Raw genomic sequence first — 27,857 nt, 5'->3', positions numbered from 1 at the left:
CATTCTCTCTTGTTACCTTTCCCTTTAATGGAAGGGAACAATAACAACATTCCTCTGATTGTCAAAATCAGACGCAGTCTTTACACTCATATTAGACAAGTCACATAGCCACTACATAAACCAACCATTTCCACATTTTATTGCTTTTCCTGTTACTCCATCTACAATTACAGCCTTACCATTTTCAACATTCTCATAGCATTTAGGACTTCCTTTTTATCCATTTTTTTTTTTTTGGAGGGGGCACTTACATTTTTAACATTGATTTCAATTCCACATTATCATTCCCAAAGAACAATCTGGATGAAAGCTACACCTTTGGTTCCCTGTATGTATGTATCAACTCTATTTTACAGAATCAGTCCACCAGTCCAGAGTTGTTGGGAGTCAGGCAATATATAAATTTAATAAATCATCACCATCAGACGATTACATCCTTATTCTATTACTTTCACAAATATATAACATGTTAAAATGTTAAATGTTAAAAAGACTGTATAATGAGGAATATGGATCTGAATATTAATGTATTAAAGACCAAGGATGGACAAGGAAAATGGAATGAATAATTGCAAGTTACACATAAATGATGAAAAACTAGAGGAAGTAGATAAATCTTTGTACCTCGGCAGAATGTTTATTAAAGTTGGGAAAATGGATGGAGAACTATTAAAATATACAAATGCCAATTAAAAGGTAGTATGCAATACATGGTCTGTTGCTAAGAAAAAGGAGTGAAAATGGTTGTGAAAAAAATTTGGGAGAGAGAGCCAGTTTGGTATAGTGGTTTAGGCACCAGGCTAGAAACCAGGAGACTGTGAGTTCTAGTCCCGCCTTAGGCATGAAAGCCGGCTGGGTGACCTTGAGCCAGTCATACCCTCTCAACCCTGGGAAGCAGGCAATGTCAAACCACTTTAAAATTTTGCCAAGAAAACTGCAGGGACTAGTCCAGGAAGTTGCCGGGAGTCAACAATGACTTGAAGGTGCAATAAATAAATAAAGGGTATGTCAGGAGAAACATACAACTAAGATGAATGCAATGGGAATAGAGTACTTAATAAGTGTGTGTAGTAAAAAAGGAGTGATAGGGTCAGGAATGAATGGGTGCAGAATATGAATTGAATACAAAATACTAACCGAGGTTGTTTGGTCATACAGAGAAAATGAATAAGGACAGAACTGTAAAACAAGGATATGACAGAAATGTGAATGGAACAAGATGAAGGGAAAGACTAAGAAAGTGATAGTTGACTGGAATTGATAAAGTTCTCAAAAAGAGAGAGGTGAGAAGTTTAATGAGCATAAGGCTATATGCATGACGCAATCTACAGTATGGCTTGTGGTGAAAGCAAGGATGGATTAGCAAGGGTGGAACATCTTCCAAGGCAGGAGATCATGGGGAAAAGCAACACTGATTGCACAAATGGCTAAGTAGAAGGAAGGCATTGGGAAAATTAGAGTGGAGGCAGGGGGCCATTTGGGGTTGCTGCATTTGAATTCCAGTGTAGCAGGTTACCAGGACTCGAAGGCGCAAAATATAAAAACTTTGCCCTCCTTGCCCCATAAAACCCTTCTTGGTTTTGTCTTGGCCAAACTAAAATATTCCAGGTTTCAGTTGGGCTGGAGAGTGATCCAGAACAATCCAGCCAAGCTTCTGGGCCACAATGTCTTTTTTTTTCCCCATGCATGTTTTTCATTTCACACACACCCCTGTTCCTGTTTTTCCACTACCTTATGTCTTTAATTTCTTTTGCTTATGATTTCGTACTATTTTTCTGTGCTCTGCATCACATTGCTAAAGGAAAGGGAGTAGCACGATGGGTATGAATGCTGGAAGCCTTTTACTGAGTTAGGCCATTTGTATCAAATCTTTATTGCCTATTTTTATAAAAGGAAAGTCTCCTTTGAGTCAAATTCAACTCCTGTTGACATCTATCCCCATGCAGTTTCCTTGGCAAGAGTATGGCGTTATTGTTTCCAACTGACCAATCTAGCCTGCCACCCTGGCATTCTCCAGCTCAAGTACTAACCAGGTCAAACCCTACCTGGCTGGGCTCTTATGTGATACATATATTTCTATTAAATATCATCTTCAGTATACTTATCATTTGATATTCAGGGTGCAATAGCTAGTTGGGCATGAACAATCAGGGAGTAATTTAAAGCTAGAAGCTTGCATTTTCTAATTCAAAAATGAAATCTGGAGCATGATCAAAGGAAGGTTACATTCCAGTGACTATGGATTATATGAGTTGTTCTCGCAATAACTGCAGTGAAGAAACAAAAAACTATGTTGGGATTGCATGCTGACAAATTTCTAGAAATCAACGGAAAATTGCTTGTTTACTGTTCCCTTAAAATTATTTCAATCGGTCAAAGAAGCCTTGACTTATATTTTAGTTTCCTGGGAGATTGCTGGAAAGTACTTTTTCAGTCTCAAGCAATGGCTTGTCCTTGACTAGTGCCTGTTTTTACAGTTTAGCTGGCTCAGCTTCCTTGCTAGCTACAAAAACATTTTTAATGCACAGACCCAATAGCTGAAAGGTGGGTGAGATGAAAAGAGCCCAAACTAGGGGGGTTGTTGGAAAAAATTAAGCCATTTTCAGTGTTATTGCACAATAATATAAACTTTTACAGAAACAATTCTAAATTATGGCTGATGGTAATCCTAAAGATGTGCAAAGATGGCTATAAACCAGTAGTGTACTGGTGTCCTCCTGCCCATCACTAAGCAGTTTTACTCGGAAATGCAGTCATCTAGACTTCTTTCTAATATAGCACCAATGGTGTCTGTAGCAATTTTCATGGTAATTAATAATATTCTACCTCCCTGACAGATGAAAGCATTTCCAGGCTTAGACTCTGAGCTGCCCTCAGATTTATTCTTCCACCCACACCTCCTAGTCCTGTCCTCTTGCTGGAATATATAAACTTGGTAGGAGGAGCCCAAAAGTGCCATTTTTGATTGGCACTTCTATCACCCAGTCATCATAGCCACATAGAAACTTCATCAATATTATGTTGAGAAATCAACTGACACAAGGAGGATGGCAGTTCTCTTTATTTCCAACAAGGTTTGCCACATTTGGATGTGGGCTTTAGAGTGGCTTAGAAAATTAAGAATGAGAAAGGACTATGCTCGAAAAGTTCATAATAAGAGTAACAAGATGATTGTGAACAGATGACAGGTGACCTAATTAGAATCAAATTAGTGGTATAGCAAATAATCCAAGAAAAACAAGCCATTACCCTGCATTTTTCCCCTCAGGGAACAGAAAAATACCACTTCTTAAAAGAGAGTGTAGAGATTTGTCATATAGACAAATTATTCTTTTGAACCCCTGACTGTTACTGGATTATTAAAGCTTGGCACATCCAGTTTTTGTTCTGGCTTTATTATATTATCTCTTCAAGCTTTTCCTGACAAATATTGAAAATGAAATTTAAACGTTATTTTTAAATCTTGGGTCAGGTAAGGCAATGATGATCATATGCTCCTTCATGAGAATCCAATCATGTTAAAATGTCATTGGGTTTCATAGCTTTTCTGAATATTCTGGTTGATTCTAAGAGGCAGATTAATGAGTTTAATCTCCTCCTCAGTCAGAGAATAAAAATCTTCTCTATAATCTCAGCAACTCAAATATGAAATGTCTGTAATCAGCTTTCATTGAACAGAAACTTTTTGTCCATGAATAGCTTAGTTTACAGTATTATTCTTTTCTTGCATTCAATTCAAAGATGCCACAACTGTACAGTTGGATCTACTGAAGCTATATGCCAATACTTGCACTGAATAATCTACCAAAATGAATGGATAAATAATAAAAGTCAATTACTTTAGTTTGTCTTACCACGAAGGGGCATTTTTCAAGGAGGTTCAGATACGTTATGACATCATAGCAACAATTTTCAAGGCAACCAAGAGACATCACCTCTATGGCTACATGACAGCAGGGCATAACTATTCAATGGCTCCAAGTGTCACAGGGCTGGAAAATAGGGGAGGCAGGAATAATTCAGTACAAGATGATCAGGATATGCACAGCAATGCAGTTTGTGAATTATGAACTTTAAACATAACATTTCAGAACAATTTCTGAAAAAAAAAAGTAAATGCAGCTATCACTATAATGTGCAGAGGTTTGCAAATTAAAAAGTGGGACAAGGTAACATGCATGAGTTGACACTAAGGGTGATGGGGGAATATAGTGTTCAGACAGTAAATTTAAATGTAGGCAAAGACAAAAATAAATTGATTTACAGTAAACCGAGTGTAAGAACAACCTCTGGGGATTTACGGAATAACCATCACTTCTGTAGTGCACAATGAAATTTGGTATGACTGCAGGGAACTGGCAGTTGCTTCACAAAATCTCTATATGTCAAACTGCTGCTTAACAACAGCTTCGCAAGGCAAAAGTAGTCTTGAAACTAAGAATTGATTGATGCTAGAAAAATAAGCATTCTCTGAGCAGGAGTGAAAAAAGCAAGTAAAATCTATAATGGCATTAGAGATCACTGTAATCAGAGTAATTTCAAATACAGTTAAGAGGACCAGGAACATCAGCCAATAAAGCAAGAATGTTGTATTCATTTTTCTGGGAAAGGACAGAAAAAAAAAGTTTATCAAGGTGGCCAAACTTTATATGGCACAGGAAAAGTACTGTAGCTGTTGGCAGTTAATAATGGTTAGCATAAAGTTGCCATGGATTTTTTATTGTTGTACAATGAATTCAATATTTTGAAAGGGCCATTTAAATCTCAATTTTATTGCATATTTAACTTTCTATCATTTTCATATTATTTTTATGTGAAGCACTCTTAAAAGAGCATCTAGCTAAGTGGCAGTACCTGGCTGACTTTAGCTAACCTTGAAAACCAAGCACTGTGGGGCCTGGTCAGAATTTGGATGTGAGATTACAGCAAATCCAGCTGTAATACAATGTTCATTTACTCATCAGGAATGGAGCTTGACTTGAAGGAACCTTAGTTTACTGTATCATATTACAATTTCCCTTATCAACAATTCCAATGTAGGTAAGGTTCAGAAAGGAATCACTAAGTTAACAATATCACCAGTTTGATTAATAAGCAATTTCAAGTAAGTTAGTAAAGAAAAATAGGCTTTTTTCAGAAAATGCAAATTGTTTGGAATTTTCTAAAAAAACAAAGACATGAACTTATACAAAAATAATTCAGGAAAAGAAATTGGACTGTTTCTTTCCCTGAATTATTTATTTAACAAATGTATATAGCCACCCATCTCACAAAACGTGACTCTGGGCGGTGTACAATACATAAAAACAATAAATATAATAAAACACTAAGTTATTATTATTAAGGGCTCATGGATCAGGTGATTAATATATTTGCATTGGGATCAATGTAATGCAATGGAAGTTACAGACTTTATTAACACATTGGAAAAAAGCACTCACCATGGAAAATATCCTCCTGAAATTTCCAAACAATTTCAATATGAAACTGTTGACCTTCTAAAAGAAGAACATAACAGACTCTGTATCAGAGGTCCACAAAGTGGACAGTCTGGCAGTTAAGGAATACAGGAAAGGTATATTCAGAAATTCGAAGCCCCTTATCTTAGTGTAGATTTGGTGTAAATTAGTGGAAATATATAAATTCTACATTTCTCAAGCATAAGAAATAGATTTTGCTGAGAGGAATCAATATGACTTTTGCAAATTCTTTTAGTTTCCTTTTTCTATTAAAAGATATTAAGAATCTGGAATACCATGATCAGATAGTCACAACACTTTTATTTGCAAAAAGTATTTTCCGTTCCCATCATTTTGAGCAACTGTAGCTGTTGTGGATTCTTGTCAGGAAGAGAAAGTAGAGAGTGGGGGAAAGGCCAACATATGAGATCAACTACTGCTTTCAGTAACAACTGGATTTTTTTTAAAAAAAATTCTTTATTAATGGTCTGGAGTCCAAATTCTTTTCCTGAATTACTTTTGGTATCCCTTTGTATTTGAACGCTGAAGTTACTGATTCTACTGATCAGAACTAGTACCATATCCTAATAGGGAAGTATCATACATCCCCATTGCAGGAAATCCTTCAATACAGAATAAAACTAGAAAACCTCAGATTCTAAAGTTTGCATTTTTAATGCAACATTCTTTAATTCTAATTATTAAAACAGTAATTATTAGATTAACTTTTCCCAACTTAGTGCCCTCTGCTACAATTCCCATAACTCAATCCACATGTTGGAGGGAGATTACAGGAATTGTAGTCCAACCCATCAGGGAGGCTTCAGGTTGGGGAAGACTGAATTCCGTTATCACAAGTACAATATGATACAGAAAAAGATAAAATCTTAGGGGTGGACAGTTAAATGTAACTGAGATCTGAAATATCATTAGTACAGATATAGTGAGATCTGGAATGTACTATATATTAAGAAGATGATGGTAGTTTGACAATTCTTTGCAGTGCTGGCTGCTTGCTCCTGATCAGCTGTTACTCCTGGCATCAAGATTCCTGATAACTGCTTAGGAACAATTTGGACCAAAAGTGGTTCCCAAGTCCTGCTCTAAGTCCTGGAGCTGCTGCTACAAGTTCTGGTTCCACAACTGATCCAACTAATCCATTCCAAAATGGCAAGCAGTCTGCTGCTTGTGCAAAAGCAACACCCTCTTCCAAATCTCCTCCCATCTCTTGGAGCACATTTGGAAAGTTGGGAGAGATTAGTTCTAATCTAATCAACTAACCTCATTCTCCTGGCACTAAATCCCACTGTGATTTTCTTGGAATGCCATTTAAAGACAAACGTATTCTTGAGACAAAAAACCCCCAAAACTCTTGTCATATATAGATCGTGTTTGGTTTCAGATACAGGTAGCCCTTGAATTATGACAGCAATTGGGATGAAGCACATCATGTGACTGCATTGCTTAGCAATGGCAATCCCAGCAGTTCTGGTTGCCATCATAACCTGAGGACTGTGCAGATTGTTAAGTGAGAACTTCATGTAACTACAATGTGGGAAGAGGTGGGAGTCTCAGGCAAGCAGGCCGGCAGGCAAAAGCTACAGGCAGGGTGGGGCGGGTGCCACAGGTGGGTGCTATGGAGTATGGGGGTGGGCAGGTGCCATAGGTGCTACAGAGCATGGGCAGTGAATGAAAAAGTGGCAGGAGCAACATGTGACCTCCTGCTGGCTTCACCATTGACTTTGCTCGTGGGAAGCAGGTAGGGAAGGTTGCAATGGCGATCATGTGACCGCAGGACACTGCAACTGTCATAATTGCAAGCCAGTTGCCAAGCACCCTGATCACAATCATATGACCACAGGGACGCTGCAACAATTGCAACTTTGTGGACTGGTCTTAAGTCCCCCTTGTTCAGTGCCATCGTAATTTTGAACAGTCACTGAATGAGTGGTCATAACCTGAGGACTACCTAAATCCACATGAACCTTCACAGGGATTGTGCACTAGTTATAATGGTTCACTCCAGATTGTCTTCTGAAGTAGAGTGTGATCTATTACTGAGATAATCTATGAAACTTCTGTTCCCTATGAAGTTAGCACAGGAAATAGAAACTGACATCTTCCTTAAGCTTGTACAACAATTCCAAGGACTTGATAGTAGATGGCAGCAAAATTGTCTTCTGCCATGCCTGCTGGGCTTGCTTCAGTGAAGACTGTACAAATGATAGAGTCCCCTGTTTGCCATGCATAAAAATGCTAAGCATTTCTTTTTTTATTTTCTAATCAATATTGGACCTAGTAAAGATGAAGACAGCAAATTAGAAACTATGGAGTCCTTGGTGCTCTCTCAGCTTGGTTATATGTTTGCAGACATTTCACTACCCAACTAGATAACTTCACCAGTGCCCCATGATAACTGTGGTACAGCCTTGTTCACTGGGAAGATAGTGATGGTTTGGTTCTTTAGGTTTTTGAGGGCTGCTCTGTCCTCTGCTTTGCTTTGATTCTGTTTCCATGTTCCTCTGGTCTGTGGTATGATTGTCTGCCTTGCTGTTTCTGTGGCAAGTCCTGTGGTTTTAAATGCTGTTGTGGTTTTAAATGCATCTGTGGTTCCATATCCCACGGCTATTGTTAGATGAAACCACAGATTTGGTGTCTGTCACCCATCATGGGTTTGCTCAATCAAGGCTTTCACATAACATGTTTAGCAAGATACAGAAGGTTCAGATTGTTACCAGCATTATTTGTACCCATGCCACCAGCATCATTCTCCACCAACGTAAAGCGGAATACTGGTTAATTTGGGGAATATTGGTTAGCATGCCACAAGCCCAAGCAAACCTAGTTTTACTCCAAGTATGCTCATGGTATTCTGTGTAAGCTAGGCTCTCCAATTTAATATATATAATCTATATATATATATATAACCTATAATCTGTCACTTAGAGGTAAATGCACTGTACTGACAGGATGCCCTATTTTTAGGCAGAATATGGGACTAACATTACTTTGGTCACCTTGGTGGAACTATGGTGGGAATTGGGTGGGGTTAGCATGACCCTATTAGTTCTTTTACCACTACAGCAGCCATAGCATCCTTTTTGATTTCTATTGGAATTGGGTTTTATAGGAACTGAACTTCAATTTAATTCAAACAGAAAGGACATACAAATACATTAATAAAAGTTCTGGGACTGGAATTCAGATTGTCCAGGAAAGGGAATATCTTCATGCTGCAGTTCAGGTTTACAGCTTAGCAATGTTCCATTCTGTGCTCTCCACTGATTCCTAAGAGCTACAGCTACAGCTCTCACTACTCTTAAGCCATTCTAACCTGACAATTATTAATACCTTGAAGAATACATGATGTCTAGATTACAGCAGAATGTTCTACATGGGGCTATGCCTGAAGAGTATGCAGAAGCTTTAACTGGTGCAAAATAAAGCAGAAGGCTGCTAACGTGTGCATGGTATTAATCTGCTCCCACATTAAAATATCTGTACTGGCTTTCAATTCCCAATTCAAGACCATATTTTAATCTTTAAATTCTGAGCAGCTTAAGAACTATCCAAGGGACTGCCTTTTTCATATGAACCTGTCTGGATTTTAGGATCTGCAAAACAGGCTCTTTTGGAGATAGAAGGCCTGCTTGTTGGGTACATAAAAAGAACTCTATTATTCCCCAAATATGGAGTGCTTTAACTTATGATCAGTTCCCTAACTGGCATTAATGCATCTTTTAACATTTAGTTTCCTAACCTGTGTGCTTAGTATATTTAATTGAGGCTTTATCATTATTATTTTATTGTTACAATGTTGTACAATGATTCTCAGAAAGGCAGTACAGAAATACAGGTAGTCCTCATTTAGTAACTGCTTTATCCAGAGACAGTTTGCAGTTACGACAGGGATGAAAAAGTAACTTTGCGACTAATCCTTTATGACCTTCACGGGTCTGTAAGCAAAGGAAAGCTGAATTAAGATCATAAATACAGTCACAGTTTCACTTAGTGACCGCTTCACTTAATGACTGAGTTGCCGGTCCCAATTGTGGTCACTAAACAAGGATTATCTGTAAATAAAATTGATGAAGAGCTTCAACAGATGTAAATAGTTGTTTGTGGGAATCAAACTGATTTCATAAAGGTGATCATATTTTATTATTCCCCAATCCAATAATAACACAATTTATATATACTTACAGAATCCTGCAAGATAACGTTTCTGTTCCAGCATTACAGAACTGCCATAGACAACTCTATACAGAAATGCAGTGTTCCACAACTTTCCAGCCAGGCATGTTCTATACTTTATTATCTAATTATAAAACACCTCTCTACTTTACCACATAAAATTTTACTTACATTGACCTCTAGCAGAAAAGTATTAGACGTTACTTTATAGCACACATGTTTTCAGATGTTTTTAGATATGTTGCTGGGACTTTGGTCATGCGTGAAGGATGAAGTTCTGTTTAATCTGATGGCAACTTTTCACTGTCTAAATCCGTCAATGGGTGCATATATATGTGTACATATGTATGTCTATAAGTGTGTACACATTTGTAGAGACACACACATTCATTCATAATATTGCTTATCAAAATCTTTAATATTCTCAACCATTCTCAATGGTTATATCCAAACCCTTATCAACAAAGGAGTTTTTGTGTTTCCAAATTCTTTTTTTTAACTAACATAATTCTCACTTGTAATTATTTGTATTAGTACCACAAAGCCATTAAAGAATAAGCCATCTGTCCTCTATGGAGTTGGGGGAGAGCAAATACATACAACAGGAATTCAGGGTACTTTCCTCCTAACTTCCTTTGCAAGACATATCTCGAATTCAGGGGGACTACATTCAGAAGAGACGGACACTGGTATTTTTTCATAGGTATCTGTTTCTAATATACTCTCGGTACAGGAAGATGTCATCTTTTCCCAAGGGCTGCATAATACCCTTGCTTGCTTGGATGTGAGCGTGAAAGATCTCAATAGATTTCCTGTCTACTTTAGGTGGCTGGACTTCATAAATGTTGTCTTGGGAGAAAGCAGAGATTGGTGTTCTGTGAAAAGTAAAAAAATAGAATAAAATAAATGTTAAATTCAGAAGAAATTTTAAGAGGAAGACAGACAGAAATTCTAATCAGAAATGTCCTTCTATAGACATCAACAATACCCTTCAAAGGGTATTCTATTTCTTCATTAATCACATGATAATATAAAAAAGAAGCGGTGACATGTGCCTTACATGTTTTACTATCGTCTGTGGTGTTTATCTAGTGACATTATTAGAGATTTTTAAAAGCTTCCTGTGTCCAAAATATCTGCCACTGAACTGTAGCTCACAAAACTTCAGCATACAGGAAAGAAGGAAAGGATGTAGTCAGAGAGCCTGAAAGGATTTGCCTGTTTCTAATAAAATGGAAGGACACACCTCAACCTTTGAGGTGTGTCCTTCCTGCTGCTACAGCCTCTCACGCTCCTGGAACACGTTCATTTTTCACTGATTATCTTTTTTTTTTAATTGCTTTTTTTCCCCAATTGCTTGCCTACTACAAGAACACACAGTGTTTTATTACAAAACAATGCTTGCATCTTAACAACAATTTACTGTGTCCAAACAGAATGAAGCATTGCCTTTTACTAATAAAAGCTATGCATATGTAGTATTTCAATATATATCTTTAAACTGCCTATATTTTGAAGTTTTAAAAAAATTCTAAAAGCATGAACTGCCACATTCTTCCAAAGATTCTATAAAAACATTACATTATTACTGCAAAGTTCATGTTGTATATATACAGAAGTGTAGGTGGGACACATACTAGAGATTCTTGAAAAAATTAACCACAATCTGAAAAAAATCCTATTTTTGCTTGGAAAAAAATGGTTCAAGGATTTTGCACTGCTTCACAAACCTAAAACAATTATTTCACCAAAGTGACAGTAGTTCTTAAAAGGAAATACATACAACATGGAACGTTATTCAATTATTCTTCATTGCCTTAATACAGAAAACTAGTATAGTGTATGGACATCTCATTAAAGAAATTCCAGGTTTCAGGGAAGCTAGGTAGGGCTGCATTCTGGCTCCCCCACTGTTCTACTTTTATATTAACTCACTTTTTCCTCAACTAGACAGCCCAGACTATTATCCTCCAAAACTGACAAACAAGCATCACGATATACTCCGTTATGTGGATGATGCTGTATCTCAAGCCCCAATAAAACCAAAATTCTACTATTTACAAAAAGGACAAGGAGATGGAACGGGTTAATAAATGGGCACAGTTTAGAATTTAAAATATCTTTGAGTAATCTTTCATGCCTCAGGGAGAAGGTGTGCCCACCGAAGTTATGTAACACAAAAGGCACTTAAATCGGCATCAGCTATCCTAGTGTTTTACTGTTCTCAAGGTGCACAATTAGTTACTTCTGTAATAAGGCTGTTTTCAGAAAAAGCTCATGCAGAGTTTCTTTATGGAGTACAACTAGGAATTTATGCCAACTTCTCTAAGGTGGTCTCTGTTTAGTTCAGGTTTCTGAGAAATATTCTTCATGTGCCTTGATGTAACCCTAGTGATGCTCATATGGAAGCAGGATTACTTAAAGGCTGAAACCTGTTTGTGGACTAATAGTTTTGAATTCTGATTAAAGCTTTCATTCCCCTTGTAGACATAGCCTGATTTGTGTTAGCTCATCCCTTTATCCCAGAATGGAAAAAGAGCAGGAGAAGAAGCTGCAGGGTTTCTCTCTTCACACATTAATAACTATGAGATATGATTCCACCAACAAGAACCTCAGAACATGAATGGACATGGAGCATCAAATTGAACACAATCAAGTTACTAACCATAAGCCTGACAGATACCTTAATCTTAAGATACCTTAACATTCCAAAAAGCTCTGATGCTTGCATGCTATACCTTGCAAACTGCAGTCCTGAAAGGGAGATTCCAGAAAAGTGCCTACAATGCCTCTGCCGTTAAGTCAGGAGTCACTCAAAGAACAGCCCAAGTGCTTCCTCACTGACAATCTCATCAAACTATGCAACATAAACATACAACACTTGTCCTAACTCAATACCCAGTCCATGCTGGCTCTTTATTTTAACAATTTTTTAGCTAACCAGAGTGAAACACTCTCCTACAGTCTGTTTAACAGACAGCAAGGTTGGGCAGAACCTCACTAAGAACAATCTGATTTGATTAAACTTGCTCAAATTTAGTAGTAATGCTAATTAACTTTCCTGCTTACCTATTTCTTGCTATAATTTATGATGGTCTCTTACGGAAGTTATATCTGTGCTGGCTATGTTTATTTTATTTTATTTATCTTATTTTTATTTTAATTCTATCTTATTTTTATGTTACTTGATGTTATTGAAGGCTGGCAAATGACCAACGTAATTTCATTTCAGTGTTGAGTGGTAGTTTAGGTGTTGGAATGAGACTGCAGAGACTAGTTCGTAATTTACCATGGAGCTCATGAGGTGACTTTGGAGCAGTAATTATCTCTCATCCCAATCAACTTAAGTGTTGTTATGTAGTTAAAATAAATAGAGACTCCTGTGCACAGCAGTGGGCTGCCAGAGAAAAGGTGGGACATGTAAAAGATATACAATGTCATAATAATAGACAATAAAATCTAATTATGCATATATTGCTCTGCTTATACAACTACTTTAGTCAGTGGAAGACGGATAGGCAAATCCTCCTCCTTTGCAGCCCCTGTCATATCTAAAAACTGACTCTGAAGGCTTAGGGATTGGTTAAAACCAATTTTGGGAAAAGGAGTGTGCCTAGGAGAAACATCTCTTGTGTAAGTTGAGCAAATATATTTCTCATTTTCCCCCCCAAACTGTTTGGTCCTCATCTTTCATGATCAATTATCAATGTTAACATGACAGATATGTAACTGTGTTTTTTTCTTTCATTCATTTTTCCTATTTTCAAGTTTTGTAATTCTCCCTTTACACTATAGCAAGAGTTTAGGCCTTTCTTTTTGTCCCTTTGACAGTCATTCTGCTCTATGCTTTGATTGTCTGTCATCCAGACTACTGCAATCTCTTTTCTACTTTTCAATCAATTCACTTTGGGACTCTCACTTCTATCCAGCATTCTACTATGAAAATATTTCATGTTTCCATGCCGTGAAAACACTATGTACCCTTAATGTTGTAAATAAATTGCAAGACAAGAACTTAAGTTTGTGCAGTCTCTCTATGCATTGTCTTACTGAAGTAGAACTGTAATTTATAATTCTGTTGCTTCCAGGAACACGTTCCTTTTTTTAATATACCATTTTAGTGTTTACCAACTACTTTGTTATATAAATACAAAACAGAGCAATGCTTGAAATAATACTCTCTATTAAAATCTACAAAGCTTATTCTCAGTTATGAATGAGAAAAGAACTTTTGAAACAATATAAGTAGACAGAATGTGCACCTGGTACTTACAAATTTATAACCCCATCTAACTTTTTAGGACAGAAAGTTTGGGAACTCTTCTCTTGCTTCTGTTGACTCTGTCCCAACTGAACAAACCTATGAACAGAGAAAGAACAAGCACACTGGGAAAAGAACTTTCTGAAATAATGAAAATAACATGTCTCTTGCAGACTTTGTAAGAGTCATACATCAATAAGGGACATCAAGTTCCATTAAGGGCAGCTTGAAAATACACTATCCTTTCCCTGAAGTTAATTTGTGAGTGAGTAATGCAGGCGTTGAAATATTTTTAGGCTAGTGTAGTTACTTTGAGGCTGTTCATAGCTTTCTTTTCACTAAAAGCCAAATACATTTTATTCAAAGGGTCACAGAGTGAATACAGACAACCGTTTACTAATAACATGCTACTATACACAGATAGGACATTTATTTATTTATTAGTTCTATAACCCTCGTTTCATCCAGGGGCTCAAAGCAGTATACAGAGTACTCTTTCCTCATATTTTTTTCCAACAATAACCCTGTAAGATAAGTTGGGCTGAAAGAGTATGTACCCTATGTATATAGATATATGATATGTGCTCTTTCCTTAGGTTTCATCTAAGGGAGAATGAGAGAGTTGGAGACATCCTTACTCACCAGTTAGTCAAATAGCTTGTTGGACTAGAATCAATACCCGAAAGCTTAGATATCACTGAGTAATTGGCTCCAGTGAGACTTGTTACTGAGCAGGCCTAAAGACTACAGCACTCTAGTTCCATGCCATTACATCACCAGGCTTAAAAATTCCAGCATTAGCAGAAAGGTGCAATAGCTGGTGGAGCCTTCCTGACTCTTTTCCATTGTGAAATCCACAGACAAGATAGAGATTTGCACTTAGTAACAAGAAATAGTAGACAAGGTGAGTGCTGTGCCCTGCAAAAGATGGCAGAGCTCAGTATCACTTGCCAGGCTTTTGTTGCAGTAACACTGCATTTAAATCTTAAGCCAGAACTAGAGTGGCTAGCATCTTGGATTTAAGACTGGGGAAATCTGGATTTAAAACTGCATTTGGCAATGCAGCTAACTTTGTGATCTATCTTGCTTCATAGTGTTGTTTTAAATAAAAAAATTGGATAAGGATGATGACGATAACTACCATCTACATTCTTTACCCCCAGATTTCCTTGGAGGTAAAGAAATATTTAAAAAAAAGGAGTTTATTTTATTGAAACAACCTTTTAGCAATCTATAGACACTAACCTAAGAGAAATAAGCAATCTGTGAATGCTCTCACTAAAATAAGTAGAAATTAAGTGTGCGTAATTCTGGCTGGAACATGTCCACTTTCATTTATTTTTCAAATATTTATGTTTGCTCTTTATCAGCATTAGCAAGATAATAAGAAAATTTACCTTGTATATATGCTGAGATCATCCTCTGAAGGAGATTCTGAAAGATTAATCCCATAGACATCTTTTGTAGGTTGCACCACATTCTGAAACAAAGCAAGATAAAATCTTAGGGGCAATATGTTTTGCTTTCTAAGTTTATTCAAATATTTGAAAAAATACAATTTAAAAAGGAGCAATAACATCCCTCCCCAAGAAAATGAAATGCAATACACCCAACAGTGTGTTATATTATGCATGATGTAACACAATATTCTTTCCCATAATATCAGCAATATCAGAATTCAGTGTCATCCACTGAAGCTAAGTGCAAGGAAAACCAAGGCCAATAAAAGTAGTTATTGTGACAAACCACTCTGTACAATATATATGGTTCAAAAGGGCATGACAATGTCTTGTAAGTTTATCCCGTGCTAGAAGTCCTTTCCTCCCAATACATATATCCAGCATAATCTCTTTTTACTCAGTACATTAAGCTGTTATAATTAGCTATCACCTTTATCATTCAGTTCTGGAGTTACTTGGTTCAAATCCTAGTTATTTTCTGATTTGCTGGCTAGATGCCTGAACAGAGTATCTTGTTGACCGGGCAAAAGAAGAATCAGTCTTCCCTAATTATCAGCTTTCACTTATCACTGCAAAACTTGTGAGAATGGTTGCTATGAAATGTATCCTGTTTAATCCTTTGCTCTCCTTAGTTATCCCTTGTAGCTGAGCCCATAGGATAAACGGTGGGAAGGCTGAAACTTCCTCTCCCAGAAGACCTCTGGGTTTTACACATACTGGCCACCTTCTTGCCATCACCTATCTTCCACAGGGATGTCTTTCCCTAGAATCCCTCCCACTTAACCTTCCTATATGGAAGAACCTCACAGCCCGTATGCTTTACTGGCAAGTAATAGAAAAAAAAATAAGCTGATAAAAAAGGAATACAATTTCTAATGCCACTTCCTGGTTCTCTAACAAGAGGAGCGTGGCTAGAGAAAATCAGTCCTTCACCTTCTTTAGAGACAGAGCAATTTTACAAGAAATAAATTACTTTATTTCTTTAGCTTTTTTTTAAAACAGGAGAAAAAGTGAACGGGCAATCACAAGATATTGTTGGTCTGAACTTTGCTGCATAAAGGTTCCACATTGCATACAAGCACACAATTTATCGATCATGAACAGAGAACTTAAATTTCTGAAATAATAATCACCAGATACAGTAAATTAAACTTAAACACTACACAGAAAAAGAAATTCTTAGCTAACCTTTTCCTATGTTAGCCTTGGAGCATGTTACCTCAGTGTCAATTTTGCTGTGCAGAAATCTTGTTTTCCTGAAAATTTCTGTTTCAGGTTGAGGCCTACTGGTTCCCAGCCTCTTGTCTAGCAATTTCTGCTCCATTGTTAAAAACACCAACCATTTTTCTCTCCAGCAGGAAGGAGGGGAAATCTCCCTGCATACATGCTTCCAGTCACACCTTATGGAAGTATCTTTCATCAGGAATATTCCTCTTGAGACAAAGTTGTATACTGGGCATATCTGGGTTTGCAGTCGACAGTCCAGAGTCCTGTGAAGGCTGCTTGGCATACCTTTTCCAAAATAATCTACCTATCATACTTAAAGATTTGGCTTCATTGGTTTATAAAGGGAATTCCTCACTAGAACTTTCTTCATAGGCAAGATAGCAACTATACAGCTACCTCTTGTGTTTTCAGAAGCTTTACTTGTTTGATATTTATGGGCTTTGGTCAGACTGGCCTCATAGAGCAGACTCTTCTTATGTTCTTATACTGGGGTTTTTTTGCTTCACTCACTCCCTAAAGGTGTTTTTCTGTAAGACAGCCTCCATCCTATAAAGCCAGCCCATCTGCCCCCGGACCTCAAGAAAGACCTATATACCTCCTCTCAACCCTCCATTCCCACTTCATTTATCATATGCAGCAACAGATGGATCTGCTGCACCTAAAGTACTTACAAGCATAGTTGCCTTGGCTATCCTATGCTTCTCCAAAGAAAGTTGCACTGTGAATGAGACTGCATGCCTACTCTCACTAAGTACCACAAGTTGGAATGCTTGATGCACAGCTACAGTATCTCAGTTATCCTCCAGCTTCCTCACAGAAGAAAGGGACAATCAAGATTGAGAACAGTTGCAAACATGGCAGTGGCAGGACAGTGCAATTTCCAGGCACTTCTGTCATTTTAAAGTGATTTCAGAACTAGGCAATGTCATCAGGGGCAAAAGCATGAATTTGTATGTCACATCCCAAAGATATTAGCTACCTTGTGCAAGGGGAGTAAAAAATCTGTTCCCTTACCATAAAAGAAGTGCTGGTTAGAATACATGTGCTTGCATGAGACATGTTATCTAGACATCTGTTACTACACTGTATTTCATAGCCTATGGAGAGACAGTATCTGAACATTTTGATGTCAGAGAGCAAGGACAAGAGCTTCTTTTCTCCATTTCACACACAAACTCTTATTCTACCTTTGCAATAGGGCAACATCTTCTAGTACACCTGAAAGACAACTTTTACAGGGACAACAGGTATCAATAGAATCAAAGGAATTCCCCAAATACTTCAGAAAAACCCTAAGAAGGCTGAGACCCCCACTAACAACCAAACAAGGAACGAACATGTCCAATTAACCAGGTAATTCTAAAATGCAATGGAAGAGAAGAAAATTAATAGAACCTCAGATATGGGGGAAATGCAATACCGAACCTTACATGACTAGCTATCTAAAACCCTGCATAGGAGTGCTCTGCATTTCAAAATTCTGATGCAGGCTCTCACATGCTAGAAAAAAAATAGGCTGGGCTACTTGAAAATTTTAAGGTCTCTGAACAGAAATAACTATTACTGCATGATCTGGAGTTAAAATATTGTAGATACCTCCTTTTAGGAAGGGAAACATGCATATTATATAGGAAAAACTAGATGCTACTTCTGAGATTTCTAATAATTTTAGTGCATTTCAAAAAAGATTGTCATTCTTTAAAATAAGTATCAATTGGTTGCAATGTTACATTACAGTGCATGTATCAATGAAACAAATCTTAATGCTACCCAAATAACTTTGTGGGAGTTTTTTGCCTTCTTAAATTACTGGAACAATTATTTTTATTACCTTTCTTTGCCTCTTGTATTTTCCCATAAGCTCCCTGTGACTCATTTTTTCTCCAGTTACAAGTGTGAAGGGCAGAGAAGATGAGCTAGCCAGGCAATGGAGCAAGGTTAATTTTGTACTATGCTGTCAGGAACAGATAGGTGCTTAAGTGGGAAAGAAATGACCAGAGTTCACAGCAAGCCAACAGGCAAGCAGGCAGGAGAACCATGATCTAGCTGAGTTCAGGACGTAACATGTCAGGATATGTAGGAAAAAAACCTGTAGTGAAATAACTGCATTTTGTGCATCTTCTCAATAGTGCCTTCAGGTCATAAGATCTGTGGTGAAAGGTAAAGCAGCCTTCAAGAAGAAGGGGAGAAAAGAAAACAGAAATATGAAAAACGAAGTAAGAAATAACTAGAAGAAAAAAGAATAAATACTGTATAAGAAGAGAATAAAAGAGTAAGTGATATCCAAGAACACATTCTAGATGTATACTGTTATCTGATTGAAAAGGAACAGAAATGGATAGGCAGGAATGGGATATGTAAAGTATGGATTTATAAAGATTCCTTTCTTCACTTATATGTGCGAAGAAAGCTTCAAAACACAAAAGACTGGTTAGTAAACAACACACCAGTGCTGTTCCTTTCCTTTCTTCTTTTTTCTGATCTAGTACTATTCATTACACATCTAAACTCAGCTTTGTTCATATTGGCAGCATTTGTATGTCATACTTAATCATACGTGCTAGTTAGTACACATGCCTGTGGCTGCTAGTTCCTATCTGAACAATTAGCTTAATTCTAATTCTTCATAGTTTCCTTTCAGTAGCGCATGTAATCATAATGCTGGATGAAGGATGGATTACCAAGTTACAGCTGCATTCTCTGGATAGCTCTAGCCAGAAACATCTTCATCTTGCTTCTGACCAACGTGTGTAACTAAACACACCATGGTCAGTTAATTTGCTAGTCCTGCTGCTAGGAGTGGGGGAAGAGTGGCACCAAGAGCATTAGGGCCACTTAAGTGTGACACAATGTATTTCTATCAATGAATTCCAGAAAAAAGAGGGAAAAAAATGGTCCCAAAACTATTCTATGCTCAACACACAGCATTTACTGTTGCTCGACTTATGGCATTTCTAGTAATTGGTAATGTATCAGAATAGTGACAGAAAAGAATCTTGCAATCTCCTTTATGGTCTCAGAGTACTGGTCTCATAGCAGAAGGATAAAATGCTCCTGTAGTCTATCTAGCCATCTGTCTAGAAGAGGAGTAGTGACATTTGGGCAAAAGTTGGAATAAAAGGAACAGCATGTCAACACACATGTTGCCATCTCAATTTCTCCAATTTGAGCAGGATACTGCAATTCAGCTTTGGGGATGTTATCATACTTCCTCTCTGAAAGGGTAAAGAATTGAATTGGACCAACATTTCAGATCATTTTTGATGTTGTATGTAAGAAGGATCCCACAAATAATCTGTAGGAATAAAAATCTTCCTATTAATTCTCAACCTATAAAATCTAGCCATGAAAAATCAAAGCAGATAAAAGGCCAGGAGTGAGAAAAAGTCTAGGTATGCATATCCAAATCCACACCTCCAAAGAGACCATATCTTTTTTTCCAGATGAAAGGACTGAAATATTGAATCTACCATGGATTTCAGAATACTATGCTACATACCCCACCCAACCTCCTCTTTAGCATCTAAAAGGGAAGATAAACTTTCAAATTCAAATTCATTTAAATTTAAATATTATTTAAATTAATAAAATTTAAATAAATCCCAGGCCTCCCATGAAACCCAACTTGAGGGCATCCGTTTAGTATAAGAACAAGGTCCGGCCCTGACTTGTTCTCACTAACTATAATTTGAACATATCACAGTTCCCCAAATTTGGGAATCACAGGAAGTCCTGATTAATGTAAAACTAAAAGCCAAAGGATTTGATCTCCTAGGAGAGATTAGTGTGTAAGCTTGAAGTTCACCATGGACTGTTCTCAAATGGGAATCCATACTTTTCTCTCATGCTTCACTCTTTACACTGCAAATAGTAAGTCAACAGAAAGATACACTGAAAGATTCCTATAGCAGATTAGTATTTAGATGGTTTTCACTGTCCCATTTTGAAGACAATACTGTTGTCTGTCTGTCTGTCTGTCTGTCTGTCTGTCTATCTATCTATCTATCTATCTATCTATCTATCTATCTATCTATCTATCTATCTATCTATCTATCTATCTACTTTCTTACTTACTTACTTACTTACTTAATCGATTTGTATTACTACCCATCTCACATACTGTATGTGACTCTGGGCAGCTTACAATAAAAATAGATAAAAACTAAATAAAACACATATAATAGAAAAAATAAAAACACAGCAGCTGGAATCATAGAACAACCATTAACACAGCCAGGAGACAGGCACCCAAATACACCTGGGGCCCAAGCTCAGGCACAAAACTAAGTTTTCAAGGCCTTGTGGAAGGGCAGTAGAGTCAGAGCCAATTACACCTCCAGAGGGATGATATTCCAGAGGGTGGGCACCATGGCAGAAAAGGCTCTCCTGCTGGGCCCCAACAGCCAACACTCTTTACCCAATGGGACCTGGAGCATACCCCTCCTGCTGGATTGGGTAGGATAGGTAGAAACAATCAGGATGAGATGGTCCTGTTAACTCCAATGTCTTCTTAAAAGTTACACACTTTCCAGAATTGGCCAACTGAGCAAGCAACTCAGCTCACTGGGTGACAGTATTGGTATTCTTTGGGAACCAAGCCAGTCTGTGGTCCAAGAGATGTGCAAAAGATTGTAGGCACATAGCCTGCAATATGAGAAACTGAACCTCAGTACATATATTCTCCATAGCATTAGTAGAATAATGTGGTGCAGCTGCTTAAAGATATAATTTGTCTGGATCTGAATCATGATCCCCAGATTTCATGAAGGAGTCCTTCTCTACAGTATATTCTACCACATTACATTCAAGCATGGCTCATAGACTCAATCTGGCCAGAAGCACAAAACTCTCCTTCTATATCACATTTTGCAAGACAAGGCACATTTTGATCCTTGATTGTCCAATCAGTTGTGCTCTGAACTTTTCCTTGTACAATCTTAAATGTCTAGGTTGTGCTGAAACAAAATTGCTAAGATGCCTCATCTTATTGTGTTTACATATCTTCATTAACATCAGCAGATATTGAAGCATTATAATGGTAGTGAATCAGTCTGCACAAGGGTATCATCTCGCTAAATTAGTATTCCTATTTGAAAATGCAGTATTAAGCTATATTTCTATATTAAGCCAATATTCTATTAACCCATTTTTCACTCCTGGCTGAATTACCTAGTTTAATTTAAAACACTGATACATATCAAGTACTTCACAGTATATTTTCTGCATGAAATCTAATCAGTTGCACGATCCCCTTTAAAATTGCTTTTTAAGTACTCCATCTGCTTCTGAGGTCCCGCCTCAATATTTTTGTTTGGTTTTTTGTTCTTCTGATGCCTTTATTTGTTAGTAAAAAAATATCTCTAATGCACAAAGGAAATCAGATGTGTAACCCTTCAATACATATGGAATACAAAGCAGAACAGCAAGTATAAAAGTGTGTCCCTCTTCATGGCGCCCCAATTTCTTACTTCTGTTATTTTGGTATTGTCTCCGGTATCTGATATTTTCACTGGTGTTGAACGCTGAGAGGTAGCCCCCTCATCTTCTTTATCAGTTCCAGAATCATCCTCAGAACTGCTGGACACGGCCTCTTCACTGGGGGGCGGAGGAGCACTAGCCGCTGTTTTACGTTGCAGCACCGTTTCTTCTCGGTTGCTTTTGTTCCTGAGAAAGGACAGAATTGTGAATTCAAGAAACAGCACTGGAAGGGCAAGAAGAAAAAGACATTCTTCTTCTTCTCTTCTTTATATTAATTGATACTAGGCTTTTCCCCCTTGATATTTTGTTTAAGTCAAAGGTATGCAATTTTTTTCAGGCTGCATTTAACCTTTGAGTAGCATGCCAGAGGTCACGCACTGAAAAATAATAGGTGGGCAAGAACCATAACAAAGTCTGACTTAATTTCATTTAAAACTCATTAAAATTCAATAATTAATCCAGGCACTGAAATTAACAGTAGTTAATGTCTTATTTTCTCTTCTGTTTTGAGTAACAATTAACATTTGATAAACTTTGGAGACATGTGAGGGTTCACCCAAGGCATTTGGGGGCTGCCTGTCATCCAGATTCTGCACAGTCCAGAACTGCTGGACACGGCCTCTTCACTGGGGGGCGGAGGAGCACTAGCCGCTGTTTTATGCACTGTTTCTTCTCAGTTGCTTTTGTTCCTGAGAAAGGACAGAATTGTGAATGCTGGATGGGAGTAAAAATACCCAATTCCTTCTCCCTTAAGAAAGTTGCATTTCCATAATCTTAGCAACAGTAGTGGGCCTGAGGATATCCTAGTTAGGAAAGAACTATGGTTTATGTTAATTGTTAAGCAAAGTAAATACGGATGGCAGCTGTGGGAAAACTTTCATTCAAAATGGAGGTTCTGGGAAGGGAGCATGTGAACCTCTGGACTACTCCCAATCTCTCACCAATAAGTTTTTTTACAATGAGAATATTGTTAATACCACTGATCCAAAAGGGTAACAAAATATCCAGCTCACAGTTATGGCCACTAGGAAGAGGAAAGCTCACAGGATCAAGGGAGAGAACATATTGTCCAGGAGCTAATATATGTTGCTATAATTATAACTGAAGACAAGGGTGAGCAATTTTTTTTTTTCTCTCCCAAAGGGGCAAGATAGATACATTATGCATTGTTGTGTTTCCCACTATTTTGTGCAGTACACAATTTTGTCAAACAAACAAACAAACAAACATCCTTAATGTAGCCTTCATTTCACCTAAAATTGCCACAAGCTTGTCTGGGGATGATTTGGGCTTGGGTCTTCCTCATACTCTGAACTGCATTTCCTGCAGACCTTGTTGATGTTGAGGAGTACAAAGATAAAGAATGCAAGGACCATTAAAAGAAAAGAAACTCAAAATAACTCTGCTTTGACTCTCAAAGATTTTTAAGTTTATGTTAGTACACCCTATAATAATACAGTAGCATTCCTGAAATCCTTGCTGTTTCTGTTTCCTAACCTGGTCTGCCTTAAAGGGCTGACAATAATAAATAACATTATTGGCTTTTAAAAAGGCCCTTACAATATTTTAATCGTTGATTAATTGTTAATTTTAATTAATTGTATTTGTTTCATTTGTTTGTATTGGTTTTAACTGTTATTTGAACTGATTTAATGTCTTGAATTTCAGTGTGTTGTAAACTGCTGAGAAACTGGTGGTTAGTAGTACTCTAGTTTAAATAAATAAACCATTCAAACTTGAAAAAGGAAAAATGGGGGGAAGAACCCACCCCCCAGCCTCCCCAGATATGCCTCTAGATTAAGAGATCGGGAACATTATAGCTGCAGTAAGACACTGCACATAATGCACCTTTGAAAGAAGCTCCATGAATTTCTCCATCAAATATAATGATATGCTTTGATCCTTTTTATTTGCCAGACTCCTTAGTCCTCTGAGGCTAAATTCTGTTAGACTTTCTGTTCCAGCTACTACAGTTTGTTCTGTCTCTGAACCACTTGGGCCTTCATCTCATCTACGACTTTGACTACACATTTTAATCTGAGGTGCAAAAACCTTAGGAAACGAGTACCCAATTAAAATGGCTTTTAATGTTTAGATTATCAGATAAAGCTCTACAAACAAAGGTAAGAGCAAAGGATGGCTTTCAAAAGGCTTTCTTAGCTGAACTGAGTCATTTGCCAACACTTAAAGTCCAGCCCTAGAAAACAGTAAATTGCAAACTAGTGAAGTGGTTAAATGACTCCAGATCAAGATCAGAACATTTTGACACTGTTATACTTTGAAAATATGATTGAAAGAGCAATGATTTGAAGTCTCTGAACTATTTCAAGGAAAAAAATGCCATTGATCTATTCTATATGGGGCATGATATATTAGGTACAAAATATTACTTTAGATTCTCAGTACGGATAGTCTTATTGATCACTTGCATACAATTAAAGTAATTACCTCCTTAAAAACATAAAGAATTTTGCTCTCAGCAAATGGATTTTTAGAGACTGAGGGGGGTGAAGAAATAAAACTACCCTTATGTTCTTTTAAAGAAAGGAGTGATTAAAAACAAAAACAAGAACAGAACAGAAAAATTAAAGCTGTCTGAACAGATTCTTGGATGTACTCAAATGAAGCAGTAGTTAGTCCTGATTCAACAGGTATAATATTAAAAGTAAATATTTCATTACAAAATATTCAAGCAAAACTGGAAAATAACAGAGTTCAAGGATCTCCCTGCACAGAAAACTCTGTAACTGCAGCTGTCACAAGACTATTAACTTAATGCTATTGTTGCAATTTTTGTAATGTAAATCTAGAATAGAACTCTAGATTTGCTGTGGATTCTTGGCTGCTTAATGTACTGTGGGAATTGGGGGACATATCGTGTGAATACTGTACAGTGTTGCAACAGTAAATCTTAGCAGGGAAAGATACTTGCAGAAGTCATCCTTCCAATGCCACCTATCAGGGAAGGTAACTCAAAAGATTTACTATGCAAAAGGAAAGACACTGGGAACTAGTCTTTTCTTGCAGTCCAGCATAGAACCAACACGTATGCAGACTATACAAACTTAGAGGTTCCAAAATTCCATTCTTAGAGTATACCAGGTTAAGGAGGCTTATCTAAACCATAAAAATAAATTGAAATGCACACAAATGTATTTGTGCTCTTGCTCATCTTGTTTCAGCTGGATGTGACAGTAGTAACTGAAAGTTACTTTTCAAAAACGTAACAGAACCAGTACCTCATAACAACATTAGTAGCAAAATTAAATCTGAAATACATGGAGCTAAAGAGAGATGTAATGTATGCAGAGCAGATCAGCAAACAGGAGTGTATCATTAGAAATGCAAAAGATTGGAAAAAAACAAGAAAAATCAGGGGTATAGTAAATTTGATCAATAAATTTATAATTACCTAATAAGATTCTGTTTTTTTTTAAATTTTAGAAATCAAACTTACTTTTATAAACAAGCCACTTATTCATAATATATTTTATAGATTTTATATCTGTAAAAGGTATTAAGAAATAAGATTTGTATACATTTCCATTTTTTTTCTGGGAAAAAAGTTCTGTTGCTTTAAAATGAGCGGACACCTTGCAGCCTGTGGATCACAAGCAACCAGAATGCCTTCTGCAGTTCACCAGCAGGTTAGAAGGCTGAATTACACTCCGAACCCAGAGGACATTGTATATCCCACATTAAAAATTCCTGCAATGTTACATCTTTCTGTATAATTCTTTCTTTACCAGCTGCTTCACTGCCAAGCTCTTTAGTCAGTAACTGCCTACTCCAAAGTGTGCCAAGGCTTGGAAATAAGCCCAACTGGGGGAACAAGAGTTACTTTTTGCTAAGAAAGACCTGGCTGGTGAAGTACTAACCAAAGAAGAAAGACAAAACCACAAAAAGGATGCTTATCTCATCAATTTTATTTGAATTCTGCCCCAATATCTGAAATATTGATAAGCAAGTAACCTTTCCTAGGTAGATCAGCAAAAAATATTTATCATATTTGATATAAAGCAGTGCTTCCCAAACCTTTTCCTTCACTATTCAAAACTGCTGATCAGAAAATCCTCTTTATCCAATGTAGGTAAAACACTTTACGTCAATTTAAATACCTCTGTTGTGATTGGGTTATGGGTTTGTGTGCTATTACCCAAAGAAAACCCACTTTTACCCAATTATGGGTAATTTACCCAGGTTTCAGAAGCACTGATATAAAGGAATTAACAGTAGAAACATTAAAATGAATCAAATGGCAATAAAACATTGAAGTAGTTCTGTAATTGCCAGATTGTTCTTCTTGCTTTTTACTCCCCCATTAGAAGAGAGTGTTTACTTATGGGAAAAGAAAACAGCATTGCATGCACTGGTGCCTGGCACTCTGGCAGTGAGTTATATTACCACTACTTGGTTCTACTTTAGTTTGGTCTATGTAGGAGTCCAGAGGAAAAGGGAACAGCATAAATCTCTCTGGCAGAAGCAAAGACAGATACTGATCTCCTTTTGTGGGTTTTGCTGGCAGAAAGATGGTTTAAATCTATTAATCTACTCAAGATTTGGAACCCAGAACTCAGACTCCAACCTTGTGCATGCATTTCACCCCTGTGCCTAATCTTCTTGTATCTTTTTAACACAAAAAATATTAATTGGTTCAATTCACACTGCATTCTGTCCAACATCAGTCAAGAGCAGATAATGTAAATATAGCTAAACAAAGCAATATTAAGCTTTTTACAGCACTTCTTTCCTTACCCCAAAACAGATTTTCCAGTTTCATCTGGTTTGCGTACAGTAAATGGGCTGGGATCAATAGGAACATTCTTGGGCATAAAATCTCTGAAGAAATGTAGAGGAGAAAGAAAAATCAATGATCAAATGCAAAAACAATATTATTTTTTTGAAAGTCAATAGACAAAAACAGTACTTCAGACATAATTGTCATAAAAATGTATGTTTTTTCCAAATTGTTTAGACAAAAAAATGCCTTTGTCACAGTTAAGTCCTGCCAGTGAACTCTATAACAAATTCAAGTGAAAACAAAGCACGTATAACTAATATTATGGGGGGAGGGTTCTTTTTTACATTCAAGTTAGGAAGTGATTTATTTGTATTACTGGTTGGACTGGCCATTTCCAACAACACTGTTTTCTACATGAATTAAATGGCATTCCTCTTGCTAAATAACCCAAACAGTGTCAAATTCACTTTTTGATAGCTGATTCACACAACCAATTTATCCCACACGTGTCTGCAAAATACAAATATTTCAGAACATCTGTAAGTTAATGATTCCTGCATAATAGATTGGCTTATAAATGCATGATAATGGAAACTGGACAGAAATCAGTTTCTTTTGAAACTGGAAGCAGAGAATATAGAATTTGTGGAATTTAGCATATAATTTATTGAATTAAAAGAGAAATAGCATTTAATTTCTATTAAATTAAATTAAAGAGTCCACTGCCTCTTCTATCTTTAGATATATTTTCTACTGTATACCTTTTAAAGAAAATTGAATTAGAGTTTGGAATCTGAGAAGCAAGTTCAAAATGCAACATCTTTAAAAATGAAATAGACATACCGCATTGAATTTGTCATTGCCAAGCAAAAGATGTCATCAAAACTGCTGAGTTCATATGGTCGAAAAAAATCATTATGAATATCAATCTCTTCATCAAACTTATGAAATCTCTTCACTATTAACTTCCTCTGGTTTTCGGCACACGTCACTAAACCAAGTAAATACATATATACTACTAAGTGAAAAGGCAAAGT

At 36.9% G+C, this 27,857-nt stretch overlaps 1 protein-coding gene across 2 annotated transcripts in view; it reads right to left on the bottom strand.

Annotated features, from left to right (window-relative positions):
- Positions 1-116: 116 nt before the first annotated feature.
- The window catches only part of FIG4 (FIG4 phosphoinositide 5-phosphatase), a 99,887-nt gene continuing 72,146 nt past the window's right edge, over positions 117-27,857 (bottom strand). The window contains exons 18-24 of one of the 2 annotated variants that reach the window (XR_015795884.1): positions 27,664-27,811; positions 26,835-26,918; positions 22,070-22,265; positions 15,312-15,394; positions 13,927-14,013; positions 5,442-10,528; positions 117-3,992 (exon numbers count right to left, since the gene is read on the bottom strand). Coding sequence is in view for 1 of the 2 variants with exons in the window: in XM_007436812.4 (XP_007436874.1) it covers positions 10,351-10,528; positions 13,927-14,013; positions 15,312-15,394; positions 22,070-22,265; positions 26,835-26,918; positions 27,664-27,811 (776 nt within the window). In the remaining variant the exon portion in view is untranslated. Of the gene's footprint in view, positions 10,529-13,926; positions 14,014-15,311; positions 15,395-22,069; positions 22,266-26,834; positions 26,919-27,663; positions 27,812-27,857 lie in introns of both variants that reach the window. The other variant, XM_007436812.4, reaches the window with a different exon arrangement.

The sequence above is a fragment of the Python bivittatus genome, unplaced genomic scaffold (genome assembly GCF_059951505.1).
Source record: "Python bivittatus isolate LINGU-HERP-01145 unplaced genomic scaffold, Pbiv_v1 ctg000020_np1212, whole genome shotgun sequence".
Classification (NCBI taxonomy): Eukaryota; Metazoa; Chordata; class Lepidosauria; order Squamata; family Pythonidae; genus Python; species Python bivittatus.
This window is presented reverse-complemented; position numbering and strand designations above follow the sequence as displayed.